The sequence below is a fragment of the Lathamus discolor genome, chromosome 6 (assembly GCF_037157495.1).
Source record: "Lathamus discolor isolate bLatDis1 chromosome 6, bLatDis1.hap1, whole genome shotgun sequence".
NCBI lineage: Eukaryota > Metazoa > Chordata > Aves > Psittaciformes > Psittacidae > Lathamus > Lathamus discolor.
This window is the reverse complement of record NC_088889.1, coordinates 10943377-10966815: the sequence shown is the minus strand read 5'-3', so window position 1 is coordinate 10966815 and position 23439 is coordinate 10943377. Positions and strand designations below refer to the sequence as shown.

General features: G+C 37.8%; 1 protein-coding gene across 5 annotated transcripts in view; it reads right to left on the bottom strand.

Annotated features, from left to right (window-relative positions):
* Positions 1 to 23439, bottom strand: part of KIAA0586 (KIAA0586 ortholog) — a 77050-nt gene that overhangs the window by 15974 nt on the left and 37637 nt on the right. For 2 of the 5 annotated variants that reach the window (XM_065682747.1, XM_065682745.1), the window contains exons 25-30: positions 22835 to 23082; positions 22238 to 22314; positions 19482 to 19616; positions 17384 to 17564; positions 14786 to 14922; positions 9452 to 9539 (exon numbers count right to left, since the gene is read on the bottom strand). In XM_065682747.1, coding sequence (XP_065538819.1) covers positions 9452 to 9539; positions 14786 to 14922; positions 17384 to 17564; positions 19482 to 19616; positions 22238 to 22314; positions 22835 to 23082 — 866 coding nt within the window. Of the gene's footprint in view, positions 1 to 9451; positions 9540 to 14785; positions 14923 to 17383; positions 17565 to 19481; positions 19637 to 22237; positions 22315 to 22834; positions 23083 to 23439 lie in introns of those variants that run through there. The other 3 variants (XM_065682748.1, XM_065682749.1, XM_065682750.1) reach the window with 3 other exon arrangements.

Here is a 23439-nt window from a genome sequence, read left to right as displayed (position 1 = left end):
TTGCTGGGGTCCTAGTCTTAAGAAATTAATCACATGGGCACTGAAAACATATTTATACTTAATTATAGACAGTCTTGTATCACTGTATTGATAAGGTGGTGCTGGAAAAACCTGGCCTCTCTTCAGTGCACAAATTACAAGGTTTGTTTACTCCCAAAGCATACCGAAAAAGAAGCAAATATAGTATCTGGTGACAACACTGTTCATGAGCATAAAAACTGCCTGTAAGTCAAAACCTTTCACAATATAATAAGCAGTAAAATCAAAAAAGTATCATTTCAATTTGACTGCAGACACTAATCATCAAAATACCCATTTTTATTGGCTGGTTAGGTTTTATTAATAACTTTATAGCTATGCCTCACCTCTGCTAGCAGTGAAAAAATTCACAAAACAATAAAACAGGAAAAGAAAAAAGTTTAATGGCTGAGAATAACAGCTTTTGTAAATCCCCCATCTCCCCTGTAAAATAGGTTTGGGGGCAAACAGTCAGCATCTGTGGGCTATTCATCACTCACATTAAGCTACCTCCAGCCAGCATATACACTCTTGTCCTAGTATTTCTCTTCCACCCAGCCACTCCCCACACAAACAGCTGGCTCCTTCCAGTGTTTAAGTAGTGCATTAAAAGCTGAATTCAGAGCTCTTTAAGAACAGGTAAAGCTGAAGAGAGTCCAGCTGCTTCTGCCCAAGGACCACAAGCACCAAAACAGAAAAAAAGCAGAAGCTCTTCCTTCTGTTGTGCTGCTCTCAGACACCCAAGTCACTGAAATACAAAGGGCAACATCTGCCTTACCTGCTAACCATAAAAATAAAACAAACTCAGCACATACTGAAGACAGAAAGCACACATTTCTCCTATCATAGTGCTATATATGTTACTCCAAGTTGAAATATGCATTTATAAATACTCATCTTCACCATACAGTACCCATGCAATGTGTTGCCAGCACCCAAAGGTATAAAGACTTCCCACTCTGATACTGGTGTCTTTTATAAAAGAAACATAACTTTAACATTAAAAAATAAGTGTGAGATAAGACGCCTACTTAAATGACTGCTAATCCAAGTAAGGGGGGTCATCCTAGAAGATCCTGTAGAGCACCTGCCAACCAAACTAACACAAAGTTGGCAGCAGGTTACCTGAGATGGCTGGAACACTTTCTAACCAGCTTAGCTGTAGTCAGGCTAATGTTCCAGGCTGAAAATAATAGTGACTAAGCAGCATAAACATATCTTAGTGAGGAAACTACTTTTACAGGCTGTAATCTCTGGCAGAGGCTGTTGCATATTCCTGGAGGTAATAACCCCAGCCAAATGCTCTGCTGAAAAAGACAATGCTACTTCTTACAACACATCTTGTTATGGTGACATAGTAAGGCACATCGTTTAGAACCAGGAATTCCAATTAAAATTCATTTACCATAACTGCTAACAAATACACATGTGAATTAAAGGAGTACGAGACCATAAAAATCAAGTGCTTCTTCACAACATTATGACAGAAGATGACGTGTAAAGGGACTTCAGACTCAATTATATGTACATAAATGAGTAGCAGGTTCAGGGGAAGACTATTCTGACCATTTTCTACCACAACACACAGGCCACAGAACAACTACGCACACTTACTTTCTAGATGCACATCAGTTCTTTCTTATCAAAGCATGGGCCCAGAGCTGTGGAACCACTAATTTGTGAGAAACTTCTCCCTCCAGAGAAGAGTTAACAGGAAACAGCCCTCAGGCTGATGCAAGCATTAAGGACATGGGGAGCCTCTGTCCTTAGGTGGCTTGCCCAAGCCCATTAATTTTTTGTGTGTGCCCCCCATTTATATAAGCAATGTTTGCACGAAAGGGGAAAGCAGGTCAGCCTAGTCAGCTTGCTACCATCTGCTTTTATTCAGAGTTACTCAAGATCAGTGCCAGTGGGATCACTGCCCATTAAGGGGGTTTATTGTGCGTGTTTATTTTTTGCTCTTTACAATGAAGGCAACAGCAATTACTGTAAGTTTCTAAAAGTGCATACAAATCATAATACACAATACAAAGCTGCTTCAGTCAGATCCCAGTGTGTTTACAGATCCTATACAGGCTGTGAGAAAGACTGCCTTGGCACAACAATTTCAATTGTTGTGAGGAGTGTGTTAGCATCCAGGAGATCTGAGATGGTATTTAATGCTTTCCACCCAGACCATACCCTGCTTGCAATGCACAGCAACTCCAGCTGAATCGCCAACACATGAGAATCTTACAAAAAGAAAAAGCATCAAATTCCAGCTTGCACCCCAGACAGGCTGACAATAGGTGGATTTATACAACTGGAAACTGGAACTGGTGAAAGATCAAAAGGTAGACTGCCAAAGTGGAAACTACAATTCAGGACTCTCAGCTAGTACATTCCAACTCTTCAGACTGGATATGCAGCAGCAAGAGGTACTCTCCTTTTAATGACAACTTCTGCCTAGAATATGCCTAGTCACAAGAGACATAAGCTACCAAAACCCCCCAAACAAACAAATCCCAAAACCAAACCAACCAACCATCAAAAAAAAAACCACAACCCAAACCCAAAAACCCAAACCCAATCAAAACCACCAAGATGGCAAAAAGAAAAAAAATAAATAAAAAAAAGGAAATATGCAGAAATCCACATTGATTCACATGCAGGGATGAAGCAGTGATGCTTCATGCAGCTTAGCAGAACTGCCTGGCAGTCTGGGCTGCTTTGATTCCAGCAGGTAGTCACAAATGTTTGAAAAGCAAAATGTAATTATTTTTTGTTGTTTTTTAAGAAATTCTTATACATTTGGAAGTAAAATCCTTTACGTTATTAAGATATACTTAACAATAGAAGATCTGCAGAACCTTCTGGTGTCTGTGTGATATGATACAGACAGCTGATGCTCAGCAGGCATCCATAGCGGATGCCACAGGATACTTTGAGGCAAAAAGGGTGTATGAACTCCAGAATGTACATTGGATAAATGCTTTATGCAGCAGTACCACAGGTTTTCAGCTTATCAGTATGAAAAAGGGACTGGTCCTTCATTATTTGCACATTATAACCCCTGTTATAAGTGAAATACCAGGCTTAATTTTGTCACTGCTCTGAACTTTATGAGATATAAAATGCACTTCGAGGGATACCACAGGACTAGATCACCTGCAATCCCTTAAAATCTAGGCTTGAAGAAAGAATCGGATGAGATTTGTGGATATTTACCTTGAGACCCAGTAAATCTAAGAAAAGACAAGTAAGAAATCCAAGTATATGACAGTCTCCATAGGAAGTAATCTTTTAAGTAGTGATATGTCACTTCAAATAAGGGTTTTTTTTCCCCCTTTCCACAGAAAAAGCCAAACTAGCGCTGGAATTTCAGTGAAAATTCCTGCTGCTGTGTACAGACCAGAGGAGGGGCTTGGTACAAAAATATACCCCAAATCTCAGCAAAATAAGTGTACTTTAAACACAAAGATCCAATCAAAAGGGAGAAAGAAATAACCTTGATCTGCTTTCACCTGCTTGTGCAATGGGGCTATAGATGCCAGCCTCATCTCCTGAATGTAAAATTTCTAAGCAGGAACATTCTTTAAGCTCACACTGGAAGATTCCCCGCTTTATTCTATTTTCTGCATGGAAAGTGCAAAATACCTTCCCTCTAAAGATTAACCAAACACACATCCAGCACGGTGCAGAAGTTGATTCGCAAGTGGACTGTACAAAGGAAACCTGAAGACACACAAAGCTGTGCAGATATCATGATGGGTGTAAAGTATCATCCGTACAGGCACCAAGGGAAGACTAAAGGGAAGTTTTCAGCCTTTGCACATACCTCCCACAGCAAAAGCCTCAGCAGAAGGTTAGAAAAATGTCTTGACAATACTGCAGAAGTGACAGAGCACTGTATCTGTGCCATTTAAAGGTGCATGCAGAAAGTGGAGAACTCTCAACCTCTTAAAAGTAGAAAAAAATTGCCAAGTGATGCATATAGAGCTGAAATAAAAGCAAGGTGATATATGGTGTGGAAATGGACTTCAGAGGAGAATGACTTCTACCCAGCTGTGCCCGTCAGTAAGAAATCCTCTGGCTGCAAGGCAGTATGAGCCTGCACGGTACAGTTTTCTCTAAGCATAAGCTGTTTTTTCTTTGGGCAGGTCATTTCTCCACCTGACTACTTGACTACTTGAATTTCAATTAACTTAGATGCCTCAAAAAAATCAAATTACATCTAGGAGTCTAAAAATTATACCAGGGAGATTTGTGCTTCACCTGCCTGTAGTTCATGCCTTTTGCACAAAACAGTGAGGGGAAGAAATGACGTGTCTAGGAGATTAGAGGACCATTTACAAGAAGAAGATTCTTTGGGAATGAGTGAGTGCAAGGATGTGCACAGTCCCATGAAACCCATAGCAGCTCCTGGTGCTTGGTTTCTCAGGACCCTATGCTGAAGCAGCAGAACACAACCAGAGCAGAAGGATATCACTGTCTACAGTAACAATTCTACACAAGACTTTGCCTTAAGCTATGAAAAAAAAAAACCAAACAAAAACACTTTTAACATTTGTCTGAAAAAATAACTAAAGTAACTCAGTGAGAAAAGAAGCAACCATAGATATAAATGGCACTTTCTTAACAGATAAATAATATTTACAAAAGCCAAGAATTCAAAACTCCTGTTCCAAATGTAGTGTAACACAGCTAAATAATGACTTATAATAATTCAAACTAGAAACTCTCAAGTATAGCTACTGAAGATTTTGTAGGGATATTATGGAAAATGCATACTTATTACTCGGATGCATGTTTTCTAATGCATGGACTATCATATAACTGCTAGGATATGTAAAAAAAAAAACCAAAAAACCCCACAAGTGAAAACTCTCTGTGAACTGCTGTTCTAAACCCCCTCGAGCACCTAAAAGCTATGATCACTTATAGCCAAGACACAGTTTCTGTGGGAAATGAAGCTTTGCATTTCCTGACTTGCCCAAATGTAAAATATATTAACTGAATTATGTCAATGAGCCATCTGATAGCACAGGGAGGCAACCGTATAGGAAAACCAGAGTCAAAATAGAGCCAAAGTAAGAGTTCTGAAGAAACACCAAAAAACTTACATAAAACTCTAACAGGACATTTGCTTGAAAAATGCCATAATTATAGCTAATTGATTTCATTACTTCAGTTTCCAAGATCTCCTCTCAGAAATTAGTCAAATTCAAGGAGCAGTGTAAGCTATGTAAACTCTTTCTACTTCTCAGTCTGTGGTGGTACTCTCTACAGTGTGAAAGAAAAGCTCTGTTTTGCTTCATTAGCTGCTGTTTTCAGGGTGGTATGGACAGTCTTTAGCAAAAGCCTTTAGTGAAATTCAGTCCAAAAAGAGAAACAGCAGGATATTGAGGAGAAAGTAAACTTTCAGTAGAATAGTTAGTTGTTAAGTTTTGACCAAAACAGTTCCAGTTCCAAGAAAAAAAATAAAGACCTTTAGCCTTATCCTAATCATTTTCCTTCCTTGAAGCATCTGTTAGAGATTTGCCTCATGCTGCAACAGTTTCAAGAAAAAATAACCCAAAACCTAACTCTGAGCAATTCCTGGCTGAAGAAGAGAGGCAAAAAATTCTTTAGTTATAGCCATATTTTCAGTATTACATTTTTCAATACAGCATAATGTCAGTGTTAACATAGAAGTAGCCCATTTTCAATACTGAAGAGCAACTCTGGAAGCTTTATTTTTTATGCAGATTGTTTTAAGAGCTTCTTGCCCTCTTCTTCATTTATTGCACAGATCATCTCCTCCCACAAGCAATTTTGCTATCTCTCTGTGGCAACAAAGCCAATTGCTTAGTGTCCCAATAGTACTTTCCCATATACTTATGGCCGACTGAATATAATTCACCAGCTAGAGATAAAAAGGAATTATTATCATGAAGTTGTGCTCTCTAGGTCACATTTTGAGAGGCTGTGCTGTAGAAAAATAATTAAGTGAAGATACACCTATCTCTTGGTTCTGAGCTGCTCATATTAAAGTTTAAAAATGCTCTACAGTCAAGCAGTGCCACCTGTTCTTTCACTTTAATTTAAAAATTCAGAATCATATTAATGTAAGCCTGAAAATGCTTCCATTCTGGAAATATGTGCATTCACCAACCACAACAATTATTATCATATTAAATTTATGAAGATATATGAAGGAATGGCACAAAGATTAAAGGGTATAATAAAGCCAAAAATATATATGAATGTATATTATATACTACAAATGTATGTTTTCAAACCACTGTCTCCACTGTGTCTACAGAAGGCACACATTTCAATTAATAATACATTCAGGGTTTATTTTTAATTGTAACTTTCAGGAGACATTACCCTTTCAGGCATGATATTGTAACAGTCCTACTGAACTTCAACTTTCATTAGAAGACATCAATCAACTTTCTTTCAGTAAAAACACATGTTCACTCTAGACCACAATTTTTTTTAAAACAACCAAAGAAACTTCTACCATATATATATTTATGACCATAGACAAAACATGAAAAAAAATTTGTCATGTATTTATCAATTAAATGAAAAAAGCTTTTTTTTTTCTTTTTACATCCAGCTCTAAGTCCAAAATGATTTCCCCTTTCTCCCAATGCCCTGAATTCACACTTCATTTCAGGGCTCTAGGTTTTACAAGCACTAATGCTGATACAATCACTTACCCTTTAAACTCTAAAAAAAATACCTAAATAGTCCTGCTTCTGAATTGCTTTTCCATTTTCAGGTGAGTACTCATTGTCTCTTGCTATCTCAGTGAAGGCAACAATTTGACATGAAGTTTTTATCAAGAGGGTGCTTTGAACTTACAGTAACAGATGTGCTTAGCTTTAAAATGTTGTATTTGAAAACACACTCTTTTATCATGTTACAAGTTCTCATTTTTGTTTCAAATGATTCTTATTAATTTTTACCTTCAACTTTTTGCCTGATAAAGTTTGCTGTGGTAAAGCTTATAGAGACAAGACCTTCTGGTTAAAACTGACAGACAAGTTACTTCCATTTGCAAATCCTCTAGATTTTTATTGGCTCATTAAATATGTATACTTTGAATGAGAATTATCCTGGTATATAAATCATCTTTTTTTTGTTGTTTCGAAGAAAATTGACTACTGCCATCTCGTGGTCAAACATTTTCATTTGACACAGAGACATAATTGGATTGTGCCTGAATACTTTGTACTACAGTACAGGTAAATTTTTTTTTTTTTTAAATAAATATTCCAGAAAACAGATTCAATAGAAATATTTTACTCCATTTAAATCCCTCACTCTCTTAAGACCCTACTCAATGATATAGGCTGAAAGTGCTGCCTTATTAACACTTTAAGACAAAAGTGTAAAATCATGAAGTACAGTATTAGAAAGACTATCCCCTTCTTTCCCCCTCTCTGATGCTTAATAGAAGTCTTAGAAAGAAGAGAAGGAAGATTCCTATAACTGCTCTTGAAGTTGGGAACAGGTTGATCCTGCAAAGGCAGACCTGCTACATAATTTCTTTTTTTGCAATTTAGAGGTCATGCTAAACTTACCAGGAATTCTCTTTCCTAAGGAAATTTGGATTTTCTGAATACCAGAGGAAATATACAGCTCTTCTTGCAATATTTTCCACTAATATTGGAGTTAGCCTCCATTTTTTAATAAATCAGGTCTTTATTTACCCACTTTAAAACCACATGTTGATAAGTGTGCCTACAACAAAGCACACACATGCACTAAGGTGTGCCACTTCAGTTCTGTAAGCTTTTCCACTAATAATCCACTATTCATAACAATTTTTACATCATTCATGACTTTACATTATTCATAGCTTTCTTCATATGTAAACCATGATGGGTCTTAAGTCCTGTGACCAATAGCATTGACCTTTTCTTACAACTTAGAAATATTTGAAACAAAATAATTCCATCAGAATTATAATTCAATTAGATGTTAAAAAAAAAATAAATGGAGGAAGTTCAATGAATTATTCTAAAGTGTTTGAAGGAAGAATTGGTCTATACTAGGGTGAAGCAATCATAATTGCATATATTGTTGACATGCAGGTTGTTAGATTCCTGTTCTTAGCATGAAACACTAAAACCGCCATGTATCTCCCCCACCACCTCCACAAACTTATCTGCTACAACAATTAAATATGGCAGTAATATGCACAGCTTGTTTTTCCAACACTGACTTGAACTACAAGAAACAAAATATTCTCTCCTTCTCATGCAATATCTTTAATGCTTTTAACAAGTACTGTTAAGTAATCTCATGGTCCTGGGTTTAGCAGTAGCAGTCATTTTTTTCTTTTTCTTAGTAGCTAGTGCAGCGCTGTGTTGTTGACTTTCAGCCTGGGTACAGGGCTGATAACACCAATGTTTTTAGTTACTACTCAAATGTTTGGTCTGGCCAAGGACTTTGTGAATTTCACACCCTGCCAGGGAGGAGGGGAAGCTGGGACGAAGCAGAGACAGGACACCTGACCCAAACTAGCCAAAGAGGTATTCCATACCACAGCACGTCATGCCTGGGATGTAACTGGGAGTTACCCGGAAGGGCACCTACTGCTCAGTCGGGCTCGTTTTCGGCGGGTGGTATCGTATTCTCTTCCCTTGTTATTTCCCTTATCATTATTATTATTGGTGGTAGCAGCAGTGATTTGTGTTATACCTTAGTTACTGGACTGCTCTTATCTCAACCCATGGGAGTTACATTCTTTTGATTCTCCTACCCATCCTTCCAGGAGCGGGGTGGGGGGGAAGGGAAGAAAGAAGGTTGGGGAGAGAGAAACTGTGTGGCTGGCTTGCCGACAGGGCTTAAACCACGACATCTCCAAAAATAGCATAGTTATGCATAGATAATACATAGTGTCCTTCACAAAAGAAGGTCACTAACTGCTAAATACTAGCTTGAAGCCCACCTCAAAATAGGCTATTTTAACATTGAAAAGCTCTATCTTTTTTTCACATTTGCATGATCTTAACTTTTTCTTATCTTTCAGTTCTTCTCCAATACCCTTGCATTTTCTCATGCACATGAACCACTCCCATTTATCACAAGAGTATGAATATTTTGTTTGCTGAACAACATTCTCTAAAGCAATTAAGATTCAGCTGACTACATAATATGCATATTGTAATGTTCTTGGCAAACAAAAATTTAAAGAAAATACCTAATTGCAAGGATTCTGATGACTTACATGCAGATACCTTTCCAATCCTTTCAGTGCACCTTAACAATATCATAATCATGTAGATTTATAGACACTATATATGAACATTTGGAAATTTTGAGAATTAGTAGTAAAGAAAACCAAATTTAAAAAGAAAAAAATCAGAACTTCATTATACATCAGTATACAACAACATTTAAAATTGATGTGCTTAACTGAAAGAACTATGTTTGCTTATTGACATTGATTTACCTTCTCGTTGCATCTCTTCAGACTTCCTTCTCACGTAAATAACTCGGGGTTTCACAGTCTCAACTTGTGCAGCTCCTTGGCTTTCTTCCTATGTATCAAACATTAAAATCATATTGCAAATCTACCTTTTGATGTAAAAACACAGTAAAAGTTTTGTGGAGCTTTAAGAAAGAGATTTTTAAAGATTCATTAAAGGATATGCACTTATTCTCCATTCCTTTTGACTTCAAAAGAATTCAATTTGAATTAGCCTATTGCAGTGTTATTTCCTCTAGACAAACATCCTGGGAACAGGAAGTATGGCAAAGTGCCATTTAGACCTGAAGACACAAGGAGACCTTCAATTTCTACTCAAAGTATGTGGCAGAAAGAAAATAAGATTTCTCTGGCTTTCTTCAATACCCAGGACTTCTTCCTAGGTATTATCCTCCTAATTGAAAAGAGAAAGTTGAAAAGAAAAATAAACATTTCAGCACACAGGCTGGAAAGCCAATGCCAAGTATAAAATTTATGACCATGTTTTAAGAACCATTTGCTGCTCTTCCTGAAATGCTCTTCTATGCTATGTCTGAGACAATGCCTGAGGAATACAGATTCTTAGAACCAACAAACACTCCGCATGTTAAAAAGGGAGACATCATATTTGTCAAGCACATTTGTTATCTTATGTATTAACTGGAACAGGAATCATAGCCCAGGGGCATTCCACCACATGTAGACAGGAAACGTGAAAAGTGCAAAACAGAGAGTCATGGAGTCCTAGAAGACTTAGGCATTCTTTAGCATTTGAAAGCTGGAGAGGGACTTTGTGCAAAGGCATGTACTGATAGGACAAGGGGTAATGGCTTTACGCTGAAAGAGGGTAAATTTAGATTAGATATCAGAAATTCTTCACTGTGAGGATGGTGAGGTACTGGAACAGGTTGTCCAGAGAAGTTGTGGCTGCCTCATCCCTGGCAGTGTTCAAGGCCAGGTTGGATGGGGCTTCGAGCAACCTGGTGTAGTGGAAGGTCCCCCTGCCCTTGGCAGGGGGTTCGAACTGGATGAGCTTTAAGGGCCCTTCCAACCCAAACCATTCTGTGATTCTATGATTCTCTAAGACAGACAAATTTGACTTCATCAGTTATTCTGTTGATTCTGTAGATTGATTAATATAAAGGGTTTTTTTAATGAAGATTCCTAAAGAAGGAGGAACACAAGAAAGATCATAAATTTTTGCATATCACAGAGTATTTAGAGCCTATGGACAGAATTACTGTATGAATTTTGGGAAAATTATATGACTGAGAAGCAATGGCACTGCTGTTCTCTTGAAGATCTGATGACAAAGTACCAGTGGTATTTTGCTTCCCAAAAGCTAAAAAGAAATAATAGGAAAGTATTTTTCAGTTCTGTAAGAGAAACCCTCCACTACTGTGGAGGCCACAACTGAAACTAAGAGCCAAAAATATAAATGAAAATGAGACAATTTTTATGTCTGGCAATGAATAAGCATGGTGCCAACTATGCAATCAGAGCTTCCCTTTTCTTTCAGCTAACAACTGTCTCTGACAATAACAAATCTCAGAGATGACACTGCTTCTCATGTACTTAATGATCATTTAAGCCAGTGTGGCAAAAATCAGGTGGAAAAAAAAACATATGCCATTTAGCCACTGTCTTTTCCTCAATGCTTGTTTACTCTCCCCAGTAAACAAAGCACAGAAAGGGCTACACTAGTAGATAGCATATAATTTCTAACAAACGCCAACACAACCTCACCAACACAACAATAAGCATAAGCTGACAAAAGGGAACTACATGCACCTGAGATCAAGCTAGCATCTGCACAGGGCACTGTGTGGACAGACAGACCAGTTAGGACTAGTACTAAATTGGGCATCTCTACACACCACAATGTTGATCAACTCTGTTCATCATTTAAAGCTGACAAGATATAAAAGAGTTGAGATGATTTTCTGAAAGAAGGAGGGTCTCATGGAAATGTGATCGAAAGCCACCACTGTTACAGAATATTAAATGTAAGCAACACAACAGCATATTCATGAGTCGATCTGAAGTGTTTCTTTGGTTTGGATTTTTAATAAGACAAATCAAAAACCAGTTTAAACTGAAACAAGGTGCAAACAGAAGTTGAGAGATAACACATAGATTCATAGCCTACAATTATGCATTCCCGAAGATTAAAAACACCATGTATCTTGAAATACTAAAAATAAAACCTAATAAGAATACATACCAAAGTGACTGTAATGGGCTGCCCAGGGAGGTTGTGAATGTTCCATCCCTGGCAGTGTTCAAGGCCAGGTTGGACAAAGCCTTGGGTGGGATGGTTCAGTGTGAGGTGTCCCTGCCCATGGCAGGGGGGTTGGAACTAGATGATCTTGAGGTCCTTTCCAACCCTAATTATTCTATGATTCTATGACAATCCCACTTAAAAAATGCTGATCGTATAAAAACATTCATACTTGTATAAGAACATTATGAAAATATTTTGCAACTGGTTTTCTAAGATTTCAGTAATGAATTTGGGTCTTAAAATTATTTAGATTAACCATCTTTGAAATGTTTAGCCAAACAAATACGGCTTCAATGTTCATGTACCTCCCATGTTCAAAATGCTTCATCTAGAACAGGAAGAGCCCAGCTTCCTCCTAGTCATTCTTTTGCTTCTTAATACTAAAAACACAAGGGCAAAGTGGCCACAAACAACAGTCAATTCCTGTATGGTTGCACAAGAATGGAGACAGAAGGGGTCAAACTGAAGATGCATTTAGTCTGGCATTCTGTCTAACAGTGGCTAAAAGTATAAATAAATCTCAAAAAAAAAAAAAAAAAGCCAGAAATGGAGGAGCAGCCAAGGAATCTGCGTAGATAAGAAAATTCCTGTATGTCTTAAGCCATTTGTTTTGCAGCAAGTGACCACACAGACTCCACTTTTCATGACTAAAAGGCTCCGGCCCTACATGAAAAGACAATGTTCTTTCTCTTGGCCAAAATCTGATGTACACACCCATCCCAGGGAAAGAACAAGCAGTATGTATATGGCAGCTTCACATCACTGCCCACAACCTCCCCGAAAGGAGGATCCTGCTTAGAGAGACTACAGAAAACACCCAAGATTTGTCACAACAAACCCTAAGATCCAGGAGGATTGTTCCCAGTTATATCAGAACAAAGGTCTACCAAACCCAAGGCCCAGCTGGACACCATCTGAAATACCATGTATTTTTTCAGATCTCTTGGCAAACACCCTGAAAAACCTAGGTTTGCTCCTAAACAGACTCATCTTCTGGCTTTGTACATAGTTGATACAGTTTCATTTCAATGAAGGCAAACACTGCCTAGAGCTGAAATTTAGATATGAAACAACTGATGTGAGAGTCAGTGACTACCTTGGGTGGAAATCTTTTAAGAAGTTTAAAGTGATTACTGCCTTAAACATTGCATAAAATGAATCATTCTGGAAGCTTGAGTATCTCTTGCTCTATTAGCTGATACTGTATTACAAGAAAATCTGTTTCCTACAGGCACGTAACAAAGCAGATCAAGCTGCAGATCTGAGGACAGATGCCATCCCTAACTGAAACTAAAGGAAAAGTTCATCATCACTGTTACACAGTAGATAGATGCTGTCAAAACAAGCCTTCAAGTCATCTGGTATAGGCATTTTTTGGTTGTTGTTTTTCCAGAAAAGGATATATGGATCTAGTAGAGCGTGGAGCGTGGTTTTGCACTATCCAGGATAGACATTTTCTGTGATTAAAGGTATACTTAAAGGAATGGGGTCACAACACAGGAAAACTAAAAAGCCAATGAGAAACAGGGCTGATGTTTCTCATGGGCTTACATCAGGAACACCCACTTACAGGAAGAGATTATTTTGTCAGGGGGAAAAAAACAAAACTGACCACACAAAGTTCAGGGGTTTGTTTGGCTGGTTTGTAAGAAGAATGAGTTTTACATATCAGCAGGCAAAAAAACCTACCCTATGGGTTCAGATGAAGAAAGTTTCTAAAGATAATATATAACTATTTGTATATTCTCTATGAAAGACACTGTCAGATCACACTACATTTCTTGCATAGGTAAGACTATGGGTAATAGACAATCTTACACATAGTATATTATCATTTGCCTGTACCCAGGCAAACAAAAATGATCCTAATCAAATCAGCTACTTCTCCAGAGCACAAGATGTAGGTATCACTGTGTTATTTATCACAGTTAATGGTGCTAAAAGAAGAAAACATGGTTTACCCTCTCTGTCCTTTTTACTTTTGGCTTGTGAAGCAATAACAAGGATATGAGCTCACTCCAAAAGACACAGTGCTTTAATAGAATCCACTTTTGCCTGTGAACAATCATTCGAAGAAGTAATGTGTTCTGGTAACATCAAAGTGAAAAAGGTATAACATTTAAAATCCTTTTTCTCATCTGAAGTGACATATTTAAGAACTGCTTAGACACCAGTGGCATGACAGACATCAAAGCTCCAAAACATAAAACCACAAGACAGGTCAACTTTAGGATATTTTTAACATTGAAAGAACATCAGAGAAGGACAGAATGCATCCAGGAACATAGCAACTAAGGTAAGTGTATTACTACTTTCAAACACATTGTGAAGCTTATCATAATAAAGAGCAGTCTCCTGCCTCATTTTCAGCTTTTTCCACTCACCATTTAAATTTATCTTTAGTTAGCAAGTAAACTATCATCTCTAGGTAACAGCACACACTAATAAAGCAGCAACGGATTAACCCTATACGTTTCAAGCAGAAATCAATAGGCTATTTATCTACCTTCAAGTATTCTGAGATACATCATCATTACTACCTTTCTAACCCTTCTCCTAATAGGATAAATGAAGCTCTTGAAATGCTGAAAAAGAGTTACAATTCATAAGGTCCTTTCCAATCCTAACTATTCTATGATTCTATGAGACCAAGCCTCTATTGTTGCTTCCTCTCCCATATATCCATCATGTTATTCTTCTGTATTTGAAGCACTGTGCCCCTAAAACATTGGAATGCCTCATCTGAACTCAGTATGTATAGTATTAGACCCTGTGAGACTACTGAAGCTGTGAGGAAGCACAGAAAAAGGAAAAGGTCTGACCCTAATAGAAAGCATATTGTAAGGATTCTGTCACAGTAAACACAATCATTTTTATTACACACATGAAGTCTTGACTTCAGTTTCTAAGCTGAATGTGTATCTTAAATGCACCAGTTCTGAGTTGTCAGTCACCACAATTAAACAGGAAAACTTATTTTCCTAGGTTTCAGTTTGCACTTTCTGACTAGCTGTAGGAAAGATCCTTAGGTTTACCTGGGACAGATCCTCTGAGAGAGATGTCACTCTGCGGCTTGACTGGGTTGCTTGCAGAACAGGATTTGAAACTGCTTGCGATTCCAGTTCGGCCATAAGCATTGGACCATGAGCTGTATCCTCATCTCCAAGAACTTCTGCCAAAAGATAAAAATAAAAATAAAAAAAATTCCTTGATGGACTGGACCATTAATGTCCCAGTCAACTCATGGCAAGATGTGGAACCTTTCAAGATTCAGCAATGGGAAACACAATGTTAAAGTGAATTACTTCCTCCTTACATGGCTCATTGTATAACCTTTAAATTGTTCTTGTGGGAAAAAAGAAATGAGAAACACGTATCTGTGGAAATTGAAAAAATAAATCAGTTTTATCATCTGTAGATTTCTAACATGGCAAGCATTTATGGTAACTTCAAAGCTGCATAGGTTCATCATATCATTATATGCTTTATGAGCTTTAGCACATATTAGAAAGAGATTGGAAAGGCTTCTTCATGAAAATGTTTCATTGTTGTCTAAATTAAAAGAAACCAGCACATTGTCATTTTTAAAAGGGGTAATTTGCTATGTAATCCATCATTTATCATGCTTTTGCAGCCTGCAAGTGTGTAAAGCATCTTTATGAAAAATGCACTGACAGCTCACGAACTAACTTTAGCCTCCTGCTAATTACAGAGCCAAAGAATTAATTTTAAGCCTAAGTAACTATAATCATTGTTTAATTAACTGTAATTATTGTTCACTTTAAGACTATATGTGCCACATTTCATTTGCATGTTGGTTTTTATGTTCATGACTTTAGGCATTGAAAACAAGGCTTTATAAATGGAAGACTGATCAAGGTGCTGTCATATACGTACATAAACAACACCTGCTCCATCCTATAAATAGACATGTTTCCATAATACAAATAAAAAACGTTCACAAAACTGAAAATACCCATAGACATACAATCCCCAGAATTCTTACAGACATACCTGTGACTCATTCTGACACAGAAACTGATCATCCACTGCAAGCTTAAATGTACAGAGATACACACTCTGAAATATGTGAACTTTGAAACCTACTAGTGTAGCACTTATTTAATATTACCCTTAAATATAATTATAAAATTGAATTATGGACCTGTGTTGTAACTCTTGTGGCTACTAAGGAATAGCTCTTAGCCCTAACCTGCAATAGACTGAAGGACATATAATCTCACATACCAGTGGGCAGATAAAAAAGATTTGGAAGAAAAGTGGAAACAATCACAGAGCATTTCTTCCTCCTCCATCCCGTTCCCCACCTCCAAAACCAGATTGTTTCCTATTCAGTGTTGACTTCACTATCGAAAGGACTTGGACACAAGATTTTCTGTTCCTCTCTAATATGAAGAACATTTTGTTTTGAAAGCACATCCTACAGTGTTATTTCCTCAGCAATGTGAATGAATACTGTGCCAGTGTCCAGCACAGTATTCATTGGTGGGCAGGGAGAGATGCTAAATTAAAAATCATCAGAATGCAATGCAACTCAGGATTGGATTATTACACATGTAAAAGCACAGGGCATTCCCCTATACGTACCTGAAAAGGTACACCTAAACTTGATTTTCAGATAACAACAGAGAAACTCAGATTAAAAAATAAGGGAGAGGAAGGATGCAGCATTGGCTACATGACTGTTTCCAACTGAAAAGAAATAAATTATTGCTTTACCATAGCAAGTCATCCCTGCAATACTTTGTGCAAGCCATTATGTGTATGCCTCAGCTACCCTCATCTGGGGAAAAAAGAATTTCCACAGGAACCATAGAATCATAGAAGAGTTAGGACTGGAAAGGACCTTAAGATTAACAGGTTCCAACCCCCCTCCCATGGGCAGGGACACCTCAAACCATGTCACCCAAGGCTCTGTCCAACCTGGTCTTGAACACCACCAGGGATGGAGCATTCACAATTTCCCTGGGCAATCCATTCCAGTGCCTCACCACCCTTACAGTAAAGAATTTCTTCCTTACATCCAATCTAAACTTCCCCTGTTTAAGTTTTAATCCGTTATCCCTTGTCCTATCACTACAGTTCCTAATGAACAGTTCCTCCCCAGCATCCCTACAGCCCCTGAATATATGAAGCTAAAATATATTGCCCATTATGAGACTATGCAGTATCATCTTGATGAAGTGATAAAACCAGTGAGGAGGTGTACTGTGTAAGAGGACAGAGAGAAGGATCTTCAACTGCCAGTGTTCATACCTGTCCTATGTAAACTGACTTCAAGAATGGTTAAATTAAGTGGTTTTGAGAACTGAATTAGACTTAAAAGAATAAAATACATACTTTACAAGTCAACTTTTCTATAGGCAAGTGGGTACTTGCCATGATTTTTGTTCAAATTGAAGAATACTATAGACAAAGGAGAGTCAAGGCAAGGCTTCAATTAAATTCAGTTCTCAAAATAGAAATGCAAATAATTTCATTGCAGAAATCACCTATAAATTTTTAATTTTGGTTTTTTTAACATATTCACTGAAATTATTTCAGATACTGTTGTAGAAGACCCTCAGAATCCACATAAATATCACAGTGAAGAAATAACAGCCTAATTGTACCTCCAATTTGGACAAGCTGCCCTGGAGATGGAGAACGGAATCTCCGGTGTGGTCTGTTCTCAGAAGTCTGAGCTGTTGGATGGTCCACATAAACTGAATGTCCCATTAGGATTCTCTCTGCTGCTTTGGTCAGCCTTGGTCTTTGACCTTCACTGAGCTGCCCAACACTATCATCAGAATCCTACACAGAACAGCAGCATCAGAACAGTAGATATAAAAACCAGCAATGTATTTCTTCCAAAAACACACAGAGTTGTCTAATTACATTAACACTTAAAGCATATAAAAACTTAAGTCCACAGAATCAGTCATATAGAATCACAGAATACCAGGTTGGAAGGGACCTCAAGGATCATCTGGTCCAACCTTTCAGGGAAAAGCATGACCTAGACCAGGTGGCCCAGCACCGTGTCCAGCCAAATCTTAAGTGCCCAATGTTGGGGAATCCACCACTTGCCTGGGGAGATTACTTGAATGGCTGATTGTTCTTATTGTGAAAATTTTTCCTCTAGTGTCCAACCTCAGTCTCCCCAGGGGTAACTAGGAGTTACTAGTACTAATAGTATATTATTAGCATTGAATAAAGAAAACTGAAAGTGAGGTGGCATCACCTAACTGGGTTTGAAAATAAGACCTGTATTTATCAGTACTGGACAGAAAAGAATCAAAGAACATAGTTTGGTTTTTGTTTTGGTTTGGTTTTTTTGTAGTGGTATCCCAACATGATCATAACCTAAGTTACATTTTTAGCACATGGAGTCTTTAATGTTACACATACAGCCATTGTTGACTACCTGACCTTGTAGTACTGGAAGCATGTAAATGCTTCTGATGCTCTTTTGTACAGCATGTCAGATAAAAAGTTTAATTTTTAAGTAGGTTTGGATGGCACTTAAAATAGGGATTGTTCTCTGAATTCTGACTTTCAAAGCTCCACCGGAAAAAAAAACCCAGCTTGTTTCTATGCAGGAAAACAGGTTGAATACACATACACACATGTGCAGAGTATGATTCTAAGGCAAAGCTAGTAATACCTAGGAGAATATTCTTTTACTTGCAAATGTGAAAGTATGTTTGCACACATCTTTCCAGATTCAGAGGTAAGTTTGTTAGTGTCTTGTATGGACAGACTGAGTAGTCCGTAAGTATGAGAAACAGGAAAAGCAAATTAGAGATGTTTGTAATTGGTAGTGCTGATGAGAAAATGTCACAACAAATACAGTCAGACTCAGAGCTGAACACTGCAGAAGGCTTTTCACTAAGTCCATCTACTGGAGCTCATTAAGCAAAATAAAAACAGACAAAGGAACAGTTAAGGAGGTGAGTGAAGTTACTACTTATTTAGACTAAACTGACCAAGATAGATGGAAAAAACTGCATATGCACCAATAAAATCACAAAAAGCAAGATCTGCCATAAATAAAACTGCTGATGAGCCATATTGCAGTACTCAAAGTTCAATTCCTTTAAACATTCCTCTAGCTATGTTGATTAGAATAGACTCCCAGTTCAAACTATTAATTTCCACATAGAAAATACTAGAACGTGAGGCAAAAAATGACTGTTATCCTTTGTTATGCAGTAGTTACAGTTTTCTGTTAGTCTGTTTTTTCTGACATCCAGATATGGATATTTTTGAGGTTTTGTTCCAAGATCAGTATCAACAGCATGTGTGAAAGTGCATGTAAACATTTGCTGAGTTTTCTTCATACCTCCCTAAAACTCTCAGATGGCTGTTAAGTGCAATGAACTTGTACTGTTAAACATACCACCTGTACTGCTCAAGAGACAGAAAACTTCCCTCGTACTCAAATCAATAGAACAAATCTGGTACACTGGAACAATCACATACACACCTTGAAAACTAGGTATGTGTGACACTACACACAGTTTTGTTTATAACAACACTTAACCTTCAGTGTTTTCAAAAGTTTTACACAAGAACAAAGCCAACAGAACTGGGATTACTTCCAGCAGGGAATTAAGTGTATGAACCTGTTCTATAGCCAACAGGAATTATAAGCTTGAAATATTACTTTTGAGTAGGAAAGTATCACTTCAAAACTACTGTACTGGAAGGAAAAGGGCTGTAAGTTACCTCGCCATGGTATATTCCTTCCTGTGCAGCAAGAGGTGCTTGATTTAATTTGACTAAAAGAGTCAGGACAGGATCCCTGTGATAGCCTTTATTTGGTCTTCTCACCACTTGGCCTTCACTGGGAGGATCATAATCCTAAAATAAAGAAACAAAATCTACATAATATATAACTTGAATCGTTCTTACTACTAAAAAAAACCCCATAAATTGTGAACTAAAGTTGTTAGTTTCCACACTGAGAACTTGTGTCATTAAAACTGAGGCATTTAAAAATAAGCGAACTGACAACACGCTGCTTTCTCCTTTTACTCACAGACATGCAGAGTCTTTATTTAATCCGTAAGACTACAATACTTAAAGAAGAGCAAGGTCTTTCAGGCCTCCAAAGTTCAGGGAAACAGTTAAATCCTCACACATACTGGTCACTAGGAACAATCTGGCTGCAGAACTACCCTCACCAGCTAGGATTTAGCTTCCTCAACCAGAGAGCCTAGTTTGAGGATGGAGGACTATTAGAAGGAGTTATAATCCAGCTGACATAGAGAAGGAATAACATCTTAGAGAGCCTAACCTAATTAAAAAGAACAAATTTAGGTTCTCTTCATAACAGTCTTAAGCCCAGAATTTAAGAGAGTGGCAGACAGAGAAGGCATGCAAAGGGAAGCCCACAAAAGGAACTTTTACAGTCTTGATCAAGAGTAGGGTGCTCTCTTCAGGTGCCTATACACTCACATGGCAAAGTCTGAACAACAGACCGAAAGATCTGCAAGTTCAGAGAGCACCGTCTCACAACTATGACATGAATGAAATCATGGATATTAGATGGGAAAGTACACACAAGTGAAGTATGCCATGTATGGTAGAAATGTTTGGGAAGTATAGGCAGTGAGAAAAGTGAATTCCTATTGAAGGACATTTAAACTTTGCATTATTGAGGTTGGAAGGGACCTCTGGAGATTGTCTAGTCCAACCCAACTGCAGAAGAAAGCACCTCTTGCAATGTTTGGCCACTCCCACAGTAAAAACATTTCTTATATTTAAAAGGAATTTCCTGAATTTCAATCTATGCCCACTGTCTCTTGTCTTTCACTGGGTATCACTCAGAAAAGTCCAGCTCTGTCTTCCTTACTTCCTTCTAACAGATATTTATACACTTTGCTAAGTTCCTCCCAGAGCTTTCTCTTCTCCAGGCTAAGCAATCCAAACTCTTGAGTATTACAGATGCACTATTCCCTTAATCATTTCTGTAGTCCTTTCCTGGAATCACACCAGTAAATCCTTATCTTTCTTGTACTGGAAAGCCCATAACTGGACAACAGTACTCCTAACGCTGTCTCACCAGTACTGAGTAAAGAAAAATAACTATCTCTCTTGACCTGCTCTTCCCAATGCAGCAAAGGATGATGGTGGCCTTATTTGCCACAAGGGCACACTGCTGGCTCAGATTCAACTTGTCCACCAGGATCCCCAGGTTCTTTTCCGCAAAGCTGGTTTCCAGCCTGTCAGCCCCCAGCATGTATTGGCACATGGACTTGTTCTTCCTCGGTTGTAGCACATGGCACTTGTCCTTGATGAACTTACGTAAGATTCCTGTCAGCTCATTTCTCTAGCCCAGTGAGGTCGCTCTGAATGGTGGCACAACCCTCTGGTGTACAAAACCAGTTTTGTATCACCTGTAAACTTGCTGCTGATGCAGTCTGTCCCATCATGTAGGTCATTACTGAACATGCTAAACAGCACTGGTGCTTGTATTGACCCCTAGCATACACTGCTAGTGACTGGCCTCCAGCTGGACTTTGTGCCACCGACCACAACCCTTTCAGCACAGTGGCCCAGCTAATTTTCAATCCTAGGTCAAACCATTCCTTGAATTCACAGACATCCATGCGCTTATTCATGGTTTGAGTCGAGTGTTGTGGGTGTTGTGGGCAAAGTCTGCTTCAGAGCACCTGACCAACAAAAAGTAAGAGGAGGCTTTCTACAAAACATTAATAGTGACCTGACAATTCCAAGTCTTCATCTTCGTGGCAGAGCTCAACTATCTGAACATCTTCCAGAAGATATGGAGGCCATCCTGAAGTTTTTAGAAATCCCTATGGAGTTAGCTTCCAACTAATACTGTTATAAAGAAAACAGTTTAGTTTAAATATGGTATTGCTCTACCTGACACTATTATTTATATGACAGCTATGCCCTACTAACAGGCATTACACAGAGAAGGGCAGTCCAAGCATTTGAGAAAAAGGAAGAGTGTTAACAGAGAAAGGGAATGGAGAATACCTTGACTTGGGAGGCTTTCAGGACAACGCCCTAAAGCAAACATCAGATAAGAAACTATACTGAAGTTTTAAACAGCTTTACCTAACTCCAGCTTCAGCTAACATACTGTAATAATTTAAGCACATAATTAATTAAAAGATGGCTCAAAGCTGAAAGAGTTCATAGCATAAAACTGTTCTGTTCTTTTTAAGATGTCTTAAAACTGAAAACAACAAAGAAATTGAAATGCATATTAGCTAACTCTCACCTACGTAAGTATATAAATAATTCAATTTTTTAAAAAAATATAATTAATTTGCACAACATGGTTTTTAGCTTTGGAGCTCTGAAATTCAAACCTTCTTTGTACGTGTACAGCTTAAAAACATAAATTCTAAAAGTTTGTAAGTGAAAATGTTTAAAGCGCATCCAATTTATCAAGATGCTTATGTTGGAATACCACACTAACTCCATTTTCTTGTAAAACATTTCCTTACCATTTCATTGGCATCTCGTAAAGTACTGCTTAAGCTCTCAGCAAGGTTTGGAAGACAAAATCCTCCTCCTCCCAAGGCTGAAAAATATTTTAAGTTACAAATGGTAAAAAACATGCAAGTTATATGAAAGAAAGCCAAGACCACATTCTTAAATAATTGCAACACAGTGCTTTCGTAAAGCTGGAAATTTCTACTGCTGGATGTGCATTACAAAGACATTTTCAGCTTCCAAGAAAATTGCTCTTACACCTTTCTTTCAATAAAAACTTAGTATTTAGTACCACATGGTACTAAGACAGCCCCAGTTACTGGTGCAAGACAGCCCCAATTATTTTCCAAATTGATCTTATGACAATAGGGCAGATTTAAACTTTTTGATTAATAAGCAGATGCATTTTGTTCAGAGACAAAAAAGAGAGACATGAGGTCTCTTAAATCCAAAACCATGAACTGAAAGTTAAGGACCAGGTTAATTCCTGCAGTTTTATCAGAAAATGTATGAAATGTAACTTCAGTAGACTGTAAGAGAAATTTATAAAGAAAAAAAAAATTAGTTATTCCAAATCCTAATTTCCACAGATTTGTCTGCTTAGTTACCTCTTGCAGCCAGCACCTGTCCATAGCTGAAGAGTACCTCTCCTTCTGAAATGGGTCTGTCTGCAGTTTCGGTTTCTGTTTCTGTGAGTGTAAGGCTGCTTTCCTGCGTGGACTGCCCAGAACTAACTGTAGGCACAGGTGATGGAACCTGTGGATTGCAAGGAAGATATTCGAAGGGCCTCGCTGACGACTGCTGAGCTGGTAAAATCAAGGCCTCTGGTTCCCCATCATTAGCCACTGACATCTCACTACAATGTAAGAATGTACATTATGAATACACCAAAATGCATTGAAAAATATAGAATAAGGTCTTTAATCAATACTGAAAAATTAATTTGCAAGCATTTTTTTTTTCTTAATTAAAGAGCACAGCATTTTAGAGAGTACTGTAAGAATCAATACGGTTAAATAACATTGCTCATTAATTTCTGGTTATAACTAAAAATTACCATGTGCATTCGCACTCAAATAATAGAAATATTTCATTGCCACTACATCTATTACTGGCACATGTAACAATACAAATTTACAAGGTACAAAGTTCAGCAAGATGATAAGTAACGACTGATAAATCCTGAAAAAGGTCCTGGTACCACATTTTTCTC